The sequence below is a fragment of the Aotus nancymaae genome, unplaced genomic scaffold (genome assembly GCF_030222135.1).
Source record: "Aotus nancymaae isolate 86718 unplaced genomic scaffold, 86718_ANA_hifiasm-v0.15.2.pri h1tg000011l, whole genome shotgun sequence".
NCBI classification, from domain to species: Eukaryota; Metazoa; Chordata; class Mammalia; order Primates; family Aotidae; genus Aotus; species Aotus nancymaae.
Genome location: NW_026988422.1, coordinates 23,566,339 through 23,583,292, shown reverse-complemented (window position 1 = coordinate 23,583,292; position 16,954 = coordinate 23,566,339). Strand labels below are relative to the sequence as shown.

Below are 16,954 nucleotides of genomic sequence, written 5' to 3'. Positions count from 1 at the left end.
TAGCTGTTATTGTTTAAAATGGTTTTCCACAATTGTGCTATTTTTACCTTCTTCCTCTATGGATGGTTTTTGTGCAAAGTGAACAAGGATGGGAAACTGAAAAGATTAAGTCACTCATATTCTTGCCCTATGATAATATGAGGGTTCTATAGGAAAGACAGTTATAGCTTGAAATATAACATATTTTATTTGTCATTTCAACCATTTATTGTAACTCTCTAGTCTTTAAACTGCCTGTTTATCACCTGAGGCTACCCATGTTCTGCACTACAGGGAATTTCAAGTGATAGAATCTAATTCCACTCACTCTGTTCTTGCAACTCTTGATACAATTAAAACAATGCTTAAAAGCAGTGCCTCTAAAGTCAGACTGCCTAGGTTTTAATCTTAGTTCTGTCACGTATTTCTGTATAACTTCTTTATGCCTCAGTTTTTTTCATCTTGAATGGGAATTTTATTACTGCTTCTACAGGTTATTGGAAGGATCATATGACTTAATATAAGGTGCTAAGAATAGTATCTTGCAGATAAAAGACAGCTATGCTTTTTTTATTTTTCTCTTTGATGGACTTTACATACAAGTAAAAGAAGGCTGCCTCATTGCTTCTATAACTTATTAGATAGAAAATAGACCTGTTAGGCCAGGGGTGGTGGCTCATGCCTGTAATCCCAGCATTTTAGGAGGCCGAGGCAGGAGGATCACGAGGTCAAGAGACCATACTGGCCAACATGGTGAAACCTCATCTCTACTAAAAATAAAAAATTAGCCAGGTCTGGTGGCACGCACCTGTAGTCCCAGCTACTCAAGAGCCTAAGGCAGGAGAATCTCTTGAACCTGGGAGGTGGAGGTTGCAGTGAGCCAAGATCTCGCCTCTGCACTCCAGCCTGGTGACAGAGCAAGACTCCGTCTCCATCTCAAAAAAAAAAAAAAAAGAAGAGAAAATAGACATGTTACTCTACTATGACAATTAGACATCTGTAATTTTTCAAATCCTGCTTTTTATGTCAAAGGGAAAAATGGCAAGGAAATAAAACTATTATAAAGGATTTATTTGAGAAAGTTACAAGGTTTATGTTAAGGACCTAGAGTCAGTATTGATAACCTTGTTTTATCTAGAGGAGATTGAATTGCATTCAGTATATTTAATTTGCTAAGACCTAGAATAATTGTTAATTTAAAATACATACAGATACCTTAGAACCAAGATGACTATATTTCAGTCATGCTGGATAACTTCTCCATACTGTAGCTTTCTTCTTTATCAGTCATTTCCTTGTTGACAGCCATGTTTTATCTCTCACTATTCTTGAGTTGGCATTGAACCATAAAATGCTGCTATCTGTGAGGGAACCCGTAGATGTAATGCAAGAAGTTGGGGGAAAGATAAAAAAGATACCTACTTTTATTTTTGCCTAATGGTTTTTTTTGTGGGTTTTGTTTTGTTTTGGGTTTGGGTTTTTGTTGTTGTTGTTTTTACAGAAACGGTACAAAAAGCAAGCCTCACATAAATGAAATTACTCCTAGGCAAGAAAGTTTAGCAACTACTGGCCTTACTCTTAAAGTTTATTTTAAAAAGGTGAATCATTTATTATTTATTATTGCATCTATTGTAATTTTTTAAATTGCAATTCATCACTCAAGTGACATATTAGAATGTTGACTCTCTAAGAGTTTTAAAATATTTCAGATTAATGTTTGTAACTGAAAATGACCAAGCCTGAGGAGGCCAGGTCACATTAGTTGATTTAGCCAAACATTCGACTAATGTGTAATTATGATAAAGATGAAGTTGATGTACTTATACAGATATAGATAGAGCTCTAAAATGTATTATTAGATGAAAAAAGATAAAAGATATGTATACTGTGTTCTTATTTTTTAAAATAAAATTAAGAGAATATATATACTATTACATGGATAAATTTTTTCTGTAAGGATACATAAAAATATTAACATGTTTTTTTTCTTTTTCTTGTTTGAAATTTTAATCATATATACGTCTAATATTTTCATTAAAATACAGAAACAAAATTACATTTGTATAATAAAAGGAGGAAGTCTTTTAAATTTCAGATCTATATTTTGTCCTTGGAAATATTAGAAAGGGCAACAAGATTCTATTTTGATTAGACTTAGAAAACAGTTATTTAATACAAGATTACTTTTTCCTAGGATTTTCATTTAAACAGGGTAAATTTGGAAGAATCTTCAGGGGTGGAAAACTCTCCAGCTGGTGCTAGACCAAAGAGAAAAAACAAGAAGTCTTATGACTTAACTCCAGTTGATAAATTTTGGCAAAAACATAAAGGAAGGTAAGCAAAATTTCAATAAGTAAAAGATTCATTTTTTTAAAGAGAAATTAAGGTGTCATTCGCCTTAATGAATTTGAGAAAAAATTCAAAAGGGTCATGTAGGTTCATTCACACAATGAGTGGGAGCTATAATTAAATAATCCATAGATATTTGTCTTTATTTCTCCATTTCTCGCTGATTCCTAGGTTGTTTTTTGTTCATTGTTGTCTTATAGGGATCACTTCTCTTTTCAATGAGAGCATCCCATGTAATTTTGAAGATATTACAGATAGTCTTTCAATTTTGTTGCTGTCTCCACTGACTCTATAAGACCATCTCTCCCTTTCATTGCAATTGGTTTTTGTGATGTGGGGGGTGATTTTTTTTCTTTTTATTCCACGTTGCCCTCATGTAAACCTTATTTTAGATATCTGTGGAGAGAGTACCTAAGCCTAAAGCCTAGAAATTTATTCTGAGTACATTAGAAATAATGAGTGAAAAAACTGCATTAATTTGCCATGTGATTTACTGTGAGCAGATATACATATCCCATGTGATGCTATGCCCCCTTAAAGTTTAGGGTACTTCATGGGCTCAGTTATTGCTATAAAAGTTATCTAGTGATCATTATGGCTAGAGCAATCATTCTAAACAAACAAAAAAATTACTCAGAGAAAAAGAAGAACACTGTTAAACAATTACGAATATATGATTTTTAAAAAATATTCCAAAATATGTGTGTGTGTCTTTGATGTAGCTGTTCTTTTGGGCTTATATTTATTGCTTAAAGAGAAGTAGAATATAGACTTGGTTCAACATGTTGGGTTTTTAATATGTTTTATCTTTTTTTCACTTACAACTTTTTTTTAAGCTGGAAAATCAAATTGCCATAACAAGGATTTGACTTGCTCTGCAGAAAAAAGTCACTATCTTTCTCACTATGACAGTTTTAGGTACTATTTTAATTAATTTTATTTTAAATAATATTCTTCCCTTTGGAATTCCATAGTCTACGTTTCCCTCCAGAATGGTGACGTACAATAAATTACATTTTACTAGAGAGGCATTATTTATAGAGAATACAGTAGATTTTGAAGTTGACATTCCCTAATAGAAAAAATCTTAAGAAAACATCTCTTTATTCAAATAGAAATTTTGAATTTTTTAAAACGTATATTTTAAAAACAATCTAAGAGATCAGTTGAATAGTAAGAACTTTAACCTTCTATTCATTTAGTAGGAATAGCTCTCTTGTTCTGCATCTTACTAAAGTAGTAACATCGGCACAGAAACACTTGGAGATAACATAAACAAGTGACTTAAACCTCTCTGAGCTTCAGTTTCCTTCTCAGTAAAACAGGACAATAATAATTCTGCCTATTGCCCTGTTTCAGAAGATTCTTAAGAATACTGAGATAATGAATTTAAAGGAGTAATTTGCCCAAATCATCCAGCGTTCATTGATAAAGCCAGGGATGGAAGCCAGGTCTGGCAGACCATAAAGCACCCAGTCTTAACCGTGAATAGTTTAAATTATGATAGTTAACCTCCACAGATTTGTCAGGATTAAATGAGGTTGCAGTGAACTGAGATCGTGCCATTGCACTCCAGACTGGGCAACAAGAGTGAAATTCCATCTTAAAAAATAAAAATAAAAAAAGATAAATTCTTAACATGGTATTTGATGTACAGTAAAATTGCTCAATAAATGTGAGCAATTATTATTCTCTGTTAACTCTGAGACCTAAAGATATTGGAGATTTTGAGGATTATCTAGTTCAACCCCTACATTTTACAGATGAAGCTAGGGCCCTGAGAGGATAAGACCTTGCCTATAAAGGAAGTTTCCATTTTATTTAGTTGTAACAAGGGTTTCTGACTCTCCAGTGCAATACTGAGGCCTCAGTGCTATTTTTTACTAACATAGACTCAGCTGGAGCTGGAGTAAATGCCTGGGGTTGTGAGGTAAAATTGGACTGTGTTCCTCAGAATCCTTTCTGATCTCCTATCTTTTCTGTCTTTTCTACTTTTCCATTGGATAAATGTGGTCATTATTAGTGAGGTATTTTCAAATGTCAGAGCTGAAGAAGGGAAGAAAGGTTTTTGTTCCATTGTTGATGAGACATGACCTCTTCTTTCTTAAAGAAGAAACGGCCTCTGCCCTCCCCCTACAGGAGGCTGTATATGAAAAATTTCATTTTAAGAAATATTTCATGTTCAACATGTATTCATCTAGAATTTGTCAAGATTAGTACAGGGTTTTCTACCTGAGCTGCTCATGATTGCAGATCACTTCTGCCTAAAGTTTATGTAAGTTACTGCTAAACCACAATGTCCTGGAAGAAGACAGCAGTTATTAGACCACTAAAACTGTGGCCCAAGTGCTATTTTTACCAGTAGTGTTCTGGGATATTATGGGTTCTGAGTTACAAGAATTTTTTCACAGTTACCTGCAGGTGATATTTTTAAATGCCACCTTTGTAGTTGCATGGGCCCTTTGACATTATGTGTTAATTTCGGTAGGAATATTGAATTGATATTTGATATACCATGACTTGTCTTCCATTGATTTTTCAGTCATGTAAATATTTTACTTTTTCTTCTAAAAGCATACAGGTGAAGAGAATGCATGATATTGTTAATGAAAAATATAAATGAAATTTAACTTTTAGATGTATAAGTATTATATGCATTTTAAAGAAATATATTTATTATATAGGTATCAGAAAGACATGTAGTTGTATTTATGCCAAATGTTTTCTGCCTTTGTTATATATAAAATATATTCAAATCCAAATAAGTATATTTAAAATAATAAATATTCATTGTATATATTTTAGAATTCACACAAAAATCAGTTTTTTAATGTCATACTCATAGTTCTTGTGCACTACTGTTTTAGTCCATTCCCAGAAGTTGCAGAATCAGTTCAGCAAGAACTAGAATCTTACAGAGCACAGGAAGATGAGGTCAAACGACTTAAAAGCATTATGGTAAGATTCTATTTGCTTTCTAAGAATTATAGGAAAGAGGAGGGTTATCTATAAGATAAAGAGATTTGGGTTTTTTTTCCTTATAAAAATTCAAGGCCATTTAATGTTTTTATAACAAAAATATTTTCAGCTTACATATATGAACAAAAAAATCTAAATATTGAAGAGAAATGTTTTAAATATTAATATAAATATGATTTGAAAAAATATATAATGTAGCTTCATTTTAGAGATAGATGTTCCAATCCTGCTCATTCTAACATATATCAATCTAACTTGAGATTTCAGCTCTACTATTTATTGCTATGACCTGTGGCACATCTCTGGGCCTGTCTCCTTATCCAAAAATGCCAGCTGATTATTTAGTCATCTAACCATTAGACTGGCAATGACTAGAACTTTTATGTAACTGTCATAAATATATATGCTTGCACCTCAGAGGAGGAGAATTGCTTTTCTAGGTGACTTAAAAATCTTACTGTATATCAGTGATCTTAGGAATATGTTGATTTTTATGCTTTGGCCTGGGATTTTTGAGTAGCTATTAGGATCTTTTTTCTTTACAAGGGACTAGAAGGGGAAGATGAAGGAGCCATAAGTATGCTTTCTGACAATACTGCTAAGCTAACATCAGCTGTTAGGTAAGTGAGCAGTGTATCCTGCTTGAAGTCTTTCTGTTGATTGGATTTATTTATTTATATTTATTTTTATATGACTAAAAAATTATTAATGTTTTTAACTAGTAGGAAATAGTAAGCAATAGCATATATAACTGAATTTAAAGAACTAAATTATTTTTAACTAAATGTTTAAGCTGATTTTAGTTCCCTCTTAGATAGAGGAGATTGTTCGTTTCTTTGACCAGTTAGAACTGTGTAATAGGGGTAATTTTACAAGGAAAATACTATTAATGATAAAGTAGGGCAAGTGATTATTAATTTTATTATTGATACTATTTTCTTAACTGAAAGTTAAGCAGTTTTTCTGTACTTCAAATGCCATTAAGAAGCAGGGAGGAGGCCGGGCGAGGTGGCTCACGCCTATAATCCCAGTACTTTGGGAGGCCGAGGCGGGTGGATCACGAGGTCAAGAGATCAAGACCATCCTGGTCAACAAAGTGAAACCCTGTCTCTACTAAAAATACAAAAATTAGCTGGGCATGGTGGCGCGTGCCTGTAATCCCAGCTACTCAAGAGGCTGAGGCAGGAGAATTGCCTGAACCCAGGAGGCAGAGGTTGCGGTGAGCCAAGATCGCGCCATTGCACTCCAGCCTGGGTAACAAGAGTGAAACTCTGTCTCAAAAAAAAAAAAAAAAAAGAAGGAGGGTGTTTCCATTAATTTGATTTTATTTAAGCCTTCAAAATTTGGAATCAGAAAGTAAGATGGTAGAAATGATATTTGGGAGCCAGATTATTTTAAAATAAGAAGCATTTCCCCTGTATTAAAGTAATAAATACTGTAGGTGTTCAAGCCTAGAGATTAAATTCGTTGATAGTTTAACTTGTCATCTTGTCACTGTTTCACTGTTCTGAGTTTCCACAGAGGAGATACCCAGGCATGAGATAAAGTCTATATCACTTTAGAAAATGTATTGGTTAATATTTAATATTTTGATATTTGCAGTTCTTTACCAGAACTCCTTGAGAAAAAAAGACTTATTGATCTCCATACAAATGTTGCCACTGCTGTTTTAGAACATATAAAGGTAAATTAAACTTTCTCCCCACAATATGACTTGCATTTACGTAGGGTTTATATGTTTCCATATGTCTGTTTCTTCATCTTTAAAATGATATTAATAATTCCTAGCTCATAGTGTTATTTGGAGAATTAAATGAGAGAATGTTAGTAGTTTTTAAAAACTATTCTCTGATGTCCTAGAGCTATATGGAGACATTAATGGATCACTTGTATCTATTTTCTGTTTAGGGTTCTGCAGAAGATTTGGTTTGAGAAAGAGGTCCTGAGGCTCTCTCTTTAAAAACATTTGAAAGCCATAGTTATAAGTAAAGTGTCTTTTACATGACAGGTGCTGAAGAGATACTAGTTCTGTTATGCAGGTTAGAAAATCTGTACAGAACTCCACTTCTTTTCCTCTTAGATGGTGCTCCCTCAAAGTCAGTATATTAAAGAGCTGTTTTGTTTAACAGCTTTATTGAGATGTAATTCACATACTATGCAATTCATCAATTTAAAATATATTATTCAGCAGGTTTTAGAATATTTACAGAGTTGTTGCAACCGCAACCACAGTCTAATTTTAGAGCATTTTTGTCACCTCAAAAAGAAACCCCCTACCTAGTACCAGTCACATTAAGTTGTTTTTGGACTCTGTTTCCATTGTTCATTAGAAGTTGATGTTATAAGTAAGTTACTACATCAAAAAGAGCAAAATGAATCAAATGCCGTATTGACATAAATCAGTGAGCCATGTTTTTTTTTTGCTGATTTATATAGTTACAGAAATTAAATTCTGCTATGGCATTTAGCATAGTTAATTTTTTTATTTTTTATTTATTTTTTAATTTAAAGACAGGGTCTTGCTATGTTTCCAGGCTAGTCTCAAACTCCGAGGCTCAAGTGATCCTCTCACCTCAGCCTCCCGAGTACCTGGGACTACAGGCATGTGCCACTGCACCTTAGCATACTGAGTTTTATATATTCAGTTATAAAAGACTAGATTCTTTACATTTTTCACTTCTAGAAGTTCACTCATCTACTTTCATGACTTTTAAAAATGATTACTTGGTCTGTATATGTCCTGCTCTTGGTTTCAAAATTCAGTAAATTCAAGTGCTTGTTATAAGCCAAGTGCTGTGATAGACCCCTAGATTTAAACAATTAGACATACTCTAAGGAGTTTACAGTTTTAGAAAGGCACATAAACCAAGGACAGTAATATACTATGATAGTTATTATGATGAGGTACATAAAGTGCTGTTAATACACAGATAAGGGAGTAATGAGTTATTCTGGCCAAGGAAGAGACTGGGAGAGGGTCAGAAAGAGGAGAGAGCAGGGATTGAAGGAGAGTTGCAGAAAAACTACAGAGAAGGTAGAACTTGAATGAGCAGAATTCACTGGTTAGATGGTAGAGGAGGAATATATTCTGCAAAAGCTAAGAGAAAACTTGAGCCTAAGACTAGAGAATTAAAAGTGAACACACTATTTAATTTAACATTTAATAAAATGTTAAAAGTTTAATGAAATAATTATTTGGTGTGACTAGAGGAAACTGAATCTAGTGAATAATAATAAAACAGAAAAGATTAGCTGGATCAGAAGGCCTGAAAGTCAGTTTAACAACTTATTTTAGCACCTTTCCCCTTCCATTCCTGACTTCGCTCTGCCCATAGTTTTTCCCAAGCTAATATTCACATTTACAGTTCCTAGTGTCATCACTGTCATTCCCCAAAGTTTTCTTTTTCTTCTTTCACTACTTTGTATTCCATATCCTTTCTCATGTAAATTATTAAATACCCATCTTGTCCTTTCCATTCCCACAGCCACTACTGTGGTCTTTTTCCTAGGAGCTCTTATATTTCTTTTGTTCATTTTTAATATTATTGGTAGGACTTTCTCATTTCTAGGATTTTACTTTGTATCTATTGTAGTATTAAAATAGCTTTATAGAGTAGCTAAAGTAGTTCCTGTATCACAGAGTCTGAAGAATATGAAGCACCGGAGATTTCATAAATAAGAGCTCACTGAGAGGGAACCCTCTACGTGCTGATGTAGAATTTATTGTTCAGGGAAAGAAAAGGGCAGAAAAGTACAGTATCATACTTCTTGTGTCAGAAAGGAAATGGATATTAGAATATAGACTCTGCTTATATTTGCACAAAGAAACTCTGAAAAACTAGAAGAAATAATAAAACAAATACCTACAGAAGCAGATAGAAAAGAGGTGGAAGAGGACCAGGGATGAGAAATAAGACTTCTCAGTATATATCTTTTTATGCCATATTCATTTTTGAACTTTCTGGGTATTTAATCTGTAAAACTTTGGCCTTGCATGAGGATTCTGATTTTTTGTTGCTCCATATGAAATTCACTCCTTAGTCTACTATTTAGATGTTTCTACCTTGTTATGCCTTGGCATGATCTGTTTAACTGAAATGAACTATACATATGTCCCGAAATCACTTTCAAACTTCAACTCAGAATGTGTCACTTCCTCCTCCACAATTGGCTATTTATTTCATTCTGCCTTTTAGCATAGTGTATTTATGTTATATACTTATATATTGGTTCTGTGTTGGTATCACTATAATTTCACGAATGGTTTCTACTCCCACTTGATTATTAACACCCTCAATAATATGAAAGAGCAAAGAACATTTTGTTCAAATGTTCTTTGCTCTTTCATATTATCTGAAGCATAATTTAAGAGATACTTGGTAATTTTTATTTACTTTGGAGGATCTTAATATGTTAACTTTATTTGGTTAATTTTAATCAACAAAATTTTCATTTAGGAAAGGTCTCACACAGCAAAGTTTTACTAATTTTTCATGATCTTAAACTTTAAGATATTAAATAGGAAAACTAATGAGGAAAAGGTTTTTTTCAAAAAAAAAACAAGGAAAATAGTTAAGGTAACTTTCCATTTAGTAAAGGTGAATGTATGTGGATTTGCATGCTAAAAAATGTAAACATAACTTGACCACCTGACATTAATTTTGCATGGAGTACAATATGACTTGTATGCCAGTTACTAATTAATACAATAATTAAGAATTGTGTTTTTATCTTTGCTAATGTTTGTATGGTATGCAGAATTACTGCTGAATTTATCCGTCAAATATGGTAAACAAAATAATCTATTGTTTTGTTTTTTTTTTCTGTATTAAATATATGTTCAAAAGTAAGATACTTTAAATTCTGTTAAGAAATGAAGGCTGGGCACAGTAGCTCACACCTGTAATCCCAGCACTTTGGGAGGTTGAAACGGGCAGATTGCATGAGCTCAGCAGTTTAAGACCAGCCTGTACAACATGGCAAAACCCCGTCTCTATAAAAAATACAAAACAATTAGCCAGGCATGGTGACACATGCCTGTGGTCCCAGCTACTCATGAGACTAAGGTGGAGGATCACATGAGCCTGGGAAGTTGAGATTGCACCGCCGAACTTTAGCCTGGTACTTTTTTTTTTTTTTTTTGAGACGGAGTTTCGCTCTTGTTACCCAGGCTGGAGTACAATGGCGCGATCTCGGCTCACCGCAACCTCCGCCTCCTGGGTTCAGGCAATTCTCCTGCCTCAGCCTCCTGAGTAGCTGGGATTACAGGCACGCACCACCATGCCCAGCTAATTTTTGTATTTTTAGTAGAGACGGGGTTTTACTGTGTTGACCAGGATGGTCTTGATCTCTTGACCTCGTGATCCACCCGCCTCGGCCTCCCAAAGTACTGGGATTACAGGCGTGAGCCACCGCGCCCGGCCCTAGCCTGGTACTTTTAAACTGTACTTTTGACCTGTCTCAAAGAAAAAAATGAACATGTCTTAAAATTGATCATAGAAAATAGAAACTTAGGTGGTGAGTAGACCATTTTGTATTTTTATTATTAATGTATTCTCATATAATATTTATTTTGAAACAGGCAAGAAAATTGGATGTATATTTTGAATATGAAGAAAAAATAATGAGCAAAACTACTCTGGATAAATCTCTTCTAGATATAATATCAGACCCTGATGGTATGTACCATAAATTTGAGGCTCATGTAAGTTTCATATCTGATGAACCAGCGTTTTCAATTTCAGTAAACTTTGAATAGAATTGTTGTATTTCTGACAATGCTAATATCAAGATAATTAAATGAGCTATTTTCTGGGAAAATTTCTCATAACCTAGCAGTTCCTGCAGTGGAAAAATGATTTGTATTTCATTTCTTGAACTTTTATTTGATAGTATTTAAGCACTTTTTATAATTCACTTGTTTAAGGTAATGTATGTAAAGCTTAATTTCTGCTGGTTCCAGGAAGACTTGAAGGTATAACATTCAAATCAAGTTTCTCTAAGTGATTCGCTTCCTAATTAGTTTGGTGTACCCTCAGTTTCCTGAAAATACATATCTAAAACTAAATTCTGTTTTACATGTTTAAGGAATTTACTTTTAAAGGAACTCTATGGCCAATCCCTTTAAATATTTGTATGTTAGATTTTCTTAAAATATAACTATTTGTACTTAGAAAATGTGATCTATGGAGACCAATATGTTAAGTGATATAAGTCAGGCACAGAAGGACAAATATCACGTGTTCTCACTCATGTGGAAGCTTAGAAAGTAGATCTCATGATGATACAGAGTTGATTGGTAGTTACCAGAGGCCAGGAAGGTAGAGAGATGGGGGAATGAAGGGAACAAAAAGATATAAATATATTTTTTACCACTGTACTGTGCACTTAAAAATAGTAAAGACTTGCCAGGCACAGTGGCTCATGCCTGTAATCCCAGTACGTTGGGAGCTTGAGGCAGGAGGATCTCTTGAGCCCACGAGTTTGAGACCAGCCTAGACAATAAAGCAATATCGCATATACACCAAAAGAAAAAAGAAAAAGAAAGAAAAAATTAGCCAGGCAGGGTGGCATGCATCTGTAGGCCCAGCTACATGGGAGGCTAAGATGGGAGGATGCCTTGGGCCTAGGAGTACGGGGTCGCAGTAAGCTATGATCACACAACTGCACTCCAGCCTGGGTGACAGAGCAAGACCTTGTCTCAGAAAAAAAAAAAAACCCACAGGGAAAAACAGTAAAAAAAATTTTAATGTAAACCAGTTGTGGCTTTTAATTGTAAAGATTGTGGGCTCTACATAGAGTCTTAGCCTCTGAAATTCCCTAAACTTTAGAGACCTGTAGATCACTTCAGAATAGTTTTGAATTCAAATCTCAGCTTTTTCCACAACAAATGGAAAGCCTAGGACCCATTTTGCATATAAGCTATTCAAGCTGCATGATAATGGTTTTTGGGTTATTGTTTTGTTATGAATTTTAGACTGTATTTTAAATTAGAAAATAATTTAAAAGTCCAAACTGTTTTATAATTAAAGATTCTATTTATAAAAACATCTGAGAAGCCATAAGTATTGCTCACACTTTTAGAAAGCTAGATCTGTGGTGAGAACATAGCATTTTAAAGGTATATGCATTTTACAGTGAAAGAAATTCAAAGTTATATAAGTCCATCATTTCTGAGCTATTCCTTGTTATTTACAGTAACTTTTGAGTAAAGTTGAAACAAAAAAAGCATGTTGACAAAAAGGCAGTCAGTCCTGTTTTTTCCTTTCCCCTTTCTCAAATGATTTATTCCTAAAGATACTAAGTAGGGTAGAGCAAGGTAGGCATTCATGCAAAGTAGCAGTCTACTGGTACTTTGGTCCAGAATAAGATGTTGGAACCTGAGCAAGATGACTAAGGGCATCCACTCTTGGGATAAAGAGAAGATTAGTAGTCTGGCATTATATGTCAAAGTTCAGGAGAGGGAAGCAGAGCATCTACATGTGAAAGCAGTCTAGCAAGGTGTGCGAGAGCCCTAACAGATTGAGGAGGGTTTCCCCACACAGGAGCAACCCAGCTTCGGCCTAGGTGGGATGAGAAATATGTCTAGGTATGTGTATGGGTCCATTGCAGGAAATCAGAGCTCAAATGAAGTGAAAAGGGCATCCATGCTGCAAGGGGATGGAAGCAGAGATGGGATATTTGTTATATTGAGGGGAGATACATATATATATTTGAGACAGGGTCTTGCTCTGTTGCCCAGGCTGGAGTACAATGGCACGACCTCTGCTCATTGCAACCTCCATCTCCTGGATTCAAGCAATTCTCCTGCCTCAGCCTCCTGAGTAGCTGGGATTACAGGCTCATGCCACCATGCTCGGCTAATTTTTTGTATTTTTAGTAGAGACGGGGTTTCACCACGTTAGCCAGCCTGATCTCGAACTCCTGACCTCATGATCTGCCTGCCTCGTCCTCCAAAAGTGCTGGGATTACAGGCGTGAGCCACCGCACCTGGCCATTAAATATATTGGATAATATAAAGAAAGCCCAATTTCCCATTGTCAGAGACGGAATTTATAAATATAGAAGGGGAAAAAATTAGAATGAACCCTGTAGTGTTGGATTGAAATTAGAGGTATTGGTGTGAACTTAGCGTTTTCACTGTATATTTGTTCAGATATAGAAATAAATATAGATTGTATGTGGTGTGTGTGTACACTCATATGTTCCCTACCTCCACCAACTGAAAAGGACTGGGAGCAGCAATACCCAACTAGTAAAGATTTCTGCTATAAATAGAATTTCTACTGTGACTCCTTAGAGAGGTAGCTGATTCTAGAGGCGGGCAGGGAGCAAAAGTACAAAATGAGTCTGGAACATTTTTGTTGTATTAGAAGGCAAGGAAGGCACTCCAAAAATGATAGAACATGTCAAAAGAACCCAGAAGTCAGCTTGAAGAGGCTCCAGATAATGACAATTTAAGCATCAAAATAAATAATAACAGATTATAGCCCACTGATAAAAGAGGATGCTAAGAGTCCATGTGGACATAATAAATGAATAAATTGAAATTTCATAGGATATTAATGCAGTTTCAGAATACCTTCCCACAAAATACTTAACTGTAAGGGAGAAAAAGTAACCTGATAAATATCTTATTAGGTAATCACAGTGAACATCGTCAGTCGAGAGACATAAAATAGTGGGAAATAGTACTAGGCAGATTGGGGAGAGGGAGGAGCTCAGGAAAGACTGAGAGGTAAAGGGCTAGTAGGATTCAATGCAAAGAACACAGCATCACTGTTGTGATAGTCTTGCCTTGGTATAATGTAAATCTAATCATGAGGAAGTATTAGACAAAACTTAATTGTGTGATATTCTAGGAAGAAACCAGCCTATACTCTTAAAAAAAAAACCCAAGGCCATGCAAGTCAAGGAAAAATGGAGGAACTGCTTCATACAGAAGAAGACTAAAGAGGCATGACACTGTGTGTGGCACATGATTCTGAAATTGATCCTTTTTCCATAAAACATACTCTAGACATAATTGGTAAAACTTGAAATAGGATCTGAGGACTAAATGGTAATGAATTTATCATGTAGTATATCACATCAATGTAATGTGTCAACGTTAGTATCAGATTTTGCTAATTGTTCTACAAGGTTGTGTTAGAGAATGTCTTTGACATCGGGGGTGATAGGACAGCAGGTCAGCATCTTGCTCTCAAAATTTCAGGGAGAACAAAAGTTCTCCAAACTCCAGGCTTTCAAAACTTTTCTCTAAAATACATCATATTAATCAGTGAGGGAATTCTGACTAAAATAGCAGTCAAAGGAGAGAGGTAAGTGTGATAAGAGGTTCCAGGCTGTAGCTATAGGCTTTAGAATAATCACAGGTGTAGGGCCGAGGCGGGTGGATCACGAGGTCAAGAGATCGAGACCATCCTGGTCAACATGGTGAAACCCTGTCTCTACTAAAAATACAAAAAATTAGCTGGGCATGGTGGCGCGTGCCTGTAATCCCAGCTACTCAGGAGGCTGAAGCGGGAGAATTGCCTGAACCCAGGAGGCGGAGCTTGCGGTGAGCCGAGATCTCGCCATTTCACTCCAGCCTGGGTAACAAGAGCGAAACTCCGTCTCAAAAAAAAAAAAAAAAAAAAAGAAGACTCACAGGCGTAAAGGACACATGCTAACAATTTCAGTTTGATTTTCCTGTGGTTGTTATTATAAGCATCAGTATGCTCCCCAGCCCTTACCATCAGATTGGTCTTTAAAACCTTAACAGATGTTCTAAGGCAGTTATTAACACTGTGGTAGTTTTAAAGTATGTTTCCCCTTGAAGAAGAGTGGGAACTGTTCCTTCTTTAAGCAAACTAAGTAAGGCTATGCTAGTTGCTGAAGATACTAAAAGCAACCTCAGGGACCCACAAGCCCCTAAAACTCTGAGGGAGGGGAACCTTCCCCTTGTATATTAGGATCTATGGTCCCAAGAGGGTAGGACAAGCCTCATTACTCTTTGTCTCTTTGTCCTCTAGCTGGTTGTTCATAGTTGCAGCAGTTATGGCAGGAAGTGCTCAGTGAAGCAGGGTGACCAAAGCCAAAGCTTTCTATCTGCAGCACCAAAAAGAGAAAGCCAAGGAAACGGGAAAGTACCAGGGAGATTGTGGAGAGGAAGGAGCTCAGGAAAGCAACCTTGTAAAGTTGGTCATGAATTCCTGGGTTTACCCCTGAACTGCACATGTATGAAGCTGATCCTAATCAGCATTTTAAAAACTGAGAGGTGAAGGGCTAGAAGACTACCTCCCAGTCCCCAGATTGACCACTGGTTAGTGGGACAGATCCAGTAGCACTGCAAAAGGTTTTGAAAACAGAATTAATGATGGAAGAATAACCACGGAAGACTGGTAGGAACATTAGCCTGTACTCCTTCAGGCTAATTACATGCTAAAACAAAAATATCAGCATTGTTCTAGGATTTAACAGGATCAGGAGTCTCATAACCTAATACTCAAAATGCCCCAGATACAGTATTTATTTGTAAACATGAGAACTTTAGAGAACTTACCATTGATCTTTATTTTACCATTCTTTATCATATTCAGGGAGTAAGGATAATTTGAAAATGAGTTTTAGTGTTACAAATCATAAAAAATCAATGTCTTATCAGTCATCATGTTTTGAAAAAAAAAAAAACTAGTTTTTATCCTATAATAACATATGACAGTTCTGAGTTCTTGCATCTTAGGATACACTTTGAAGTGAGACTAAATATTGTTATTTGTTGACACCAGTGCTTTATCACATTTCCGCCAAAGCGCACATGATAGAACAGACAGTAAATGAGTTTCTCTGGACTTGGGCTTTGAATAATAAGAGTAGTAACTCAGAGTACTGCAAGCAAGAAATTTCTTTGAAATCTTATGTTTTGTCTTAAAATTTGAGGCAAATATATTCTACATCATATAACAATTTTTTAATAAAAATATATGGTTTTCCCATCCTTATAGTAATATAAAAGCCTTCAGAAAGATGTTTATTTAGGGGACCCCAGTTTGAGAAGTATGGCTTTAGGCTCAGCTAGATGATTTTGTTTAGCTAGAAAAGTTTCATAACTCAATTCCTAGGGTGACCATACATCTGGTTACCCAGGATAGTCCCACTTCCATACCAGTTATCCTTATGTAATTGTTACTGGCACCCCTTTTGCCACCTCAAAAGTTTCCTGTTTTAGAATTACATGGTTACCCTACTTATATCCTTTCTTTTCATTGTGAGTTTACATCTAAAAGGGAAATCCCAACATTATACACAGTTTGGAAGATTCAATAGAGAGGCTCCCATAATCACACACAAAGAATGGTAATCCTCTAATCCCACGTCATTTAATCTTTTCCATATCTGTATTTTACATGGTTGTAATTATAGTGCCTGTTACCTTAACTCAGTTAAGTCAAGAGCCATGTTTTGTTTTGTCACATTTATATATCCCTTGAAATGTAACATACTTGTGTTGACTATAATACATAATAACCACAATTATGAAAATCTTTTTTAACCTCTTTTCCCCTATGCAGCAGGAACTCCAGAAGATAAAATGAGGTTGTTTCTTATCTATTATATAAGCACACAGCAAGTACCCTCTGAGGTATGTCCTTTATTCAGTTATTGG

The 16,954-nt window shown here is 35.3% G+C and overlaps 1 protein-coding gene across 4 annotated transcripts in view; it reads left to right on the top strand.

The window, feature by feature from the left end:
• SCFD1 (sec1 family domain containing 1) overlaps positions 1 to 16,954 on the top strand; it is a 99,292-nt gene that overhangs the window by 45,073 nt on the left and 37,265 nt on the right. For all 4 annotated transcript variants that reach the window (XM_012468361.2, XM_012468346.2, XM_012468366.3 and 1 more), the window contains 6 exons: positions 2,174 to 2,313; positions 5,196 to 5,286; positions 5,854 to 5,927; positions 6,910 to 6,991; positions 10,889 to 10,985; positions 16,860 to 16,930. In XM_012468361.2, the coding sequence (XP_012323784.1) occupies positions 2,174 to 2,313; positions 5,196 to 5,286; positions 5,854 to 5,927; positions 6,910 to 6,991; positions 10,889 to 10,985; positions 16,860 to 16,930 (555 nt within the window). The remainder of the gene's footprint in view (positions 1 to 2,173; positions 2,314 to 5,195; positions 5,287 to 5,853; positions 5,928 to 6,909; positions 6,992 to 10,888; positions 10,986 to 16,859; positions 16,931 to 16,954) is intronic.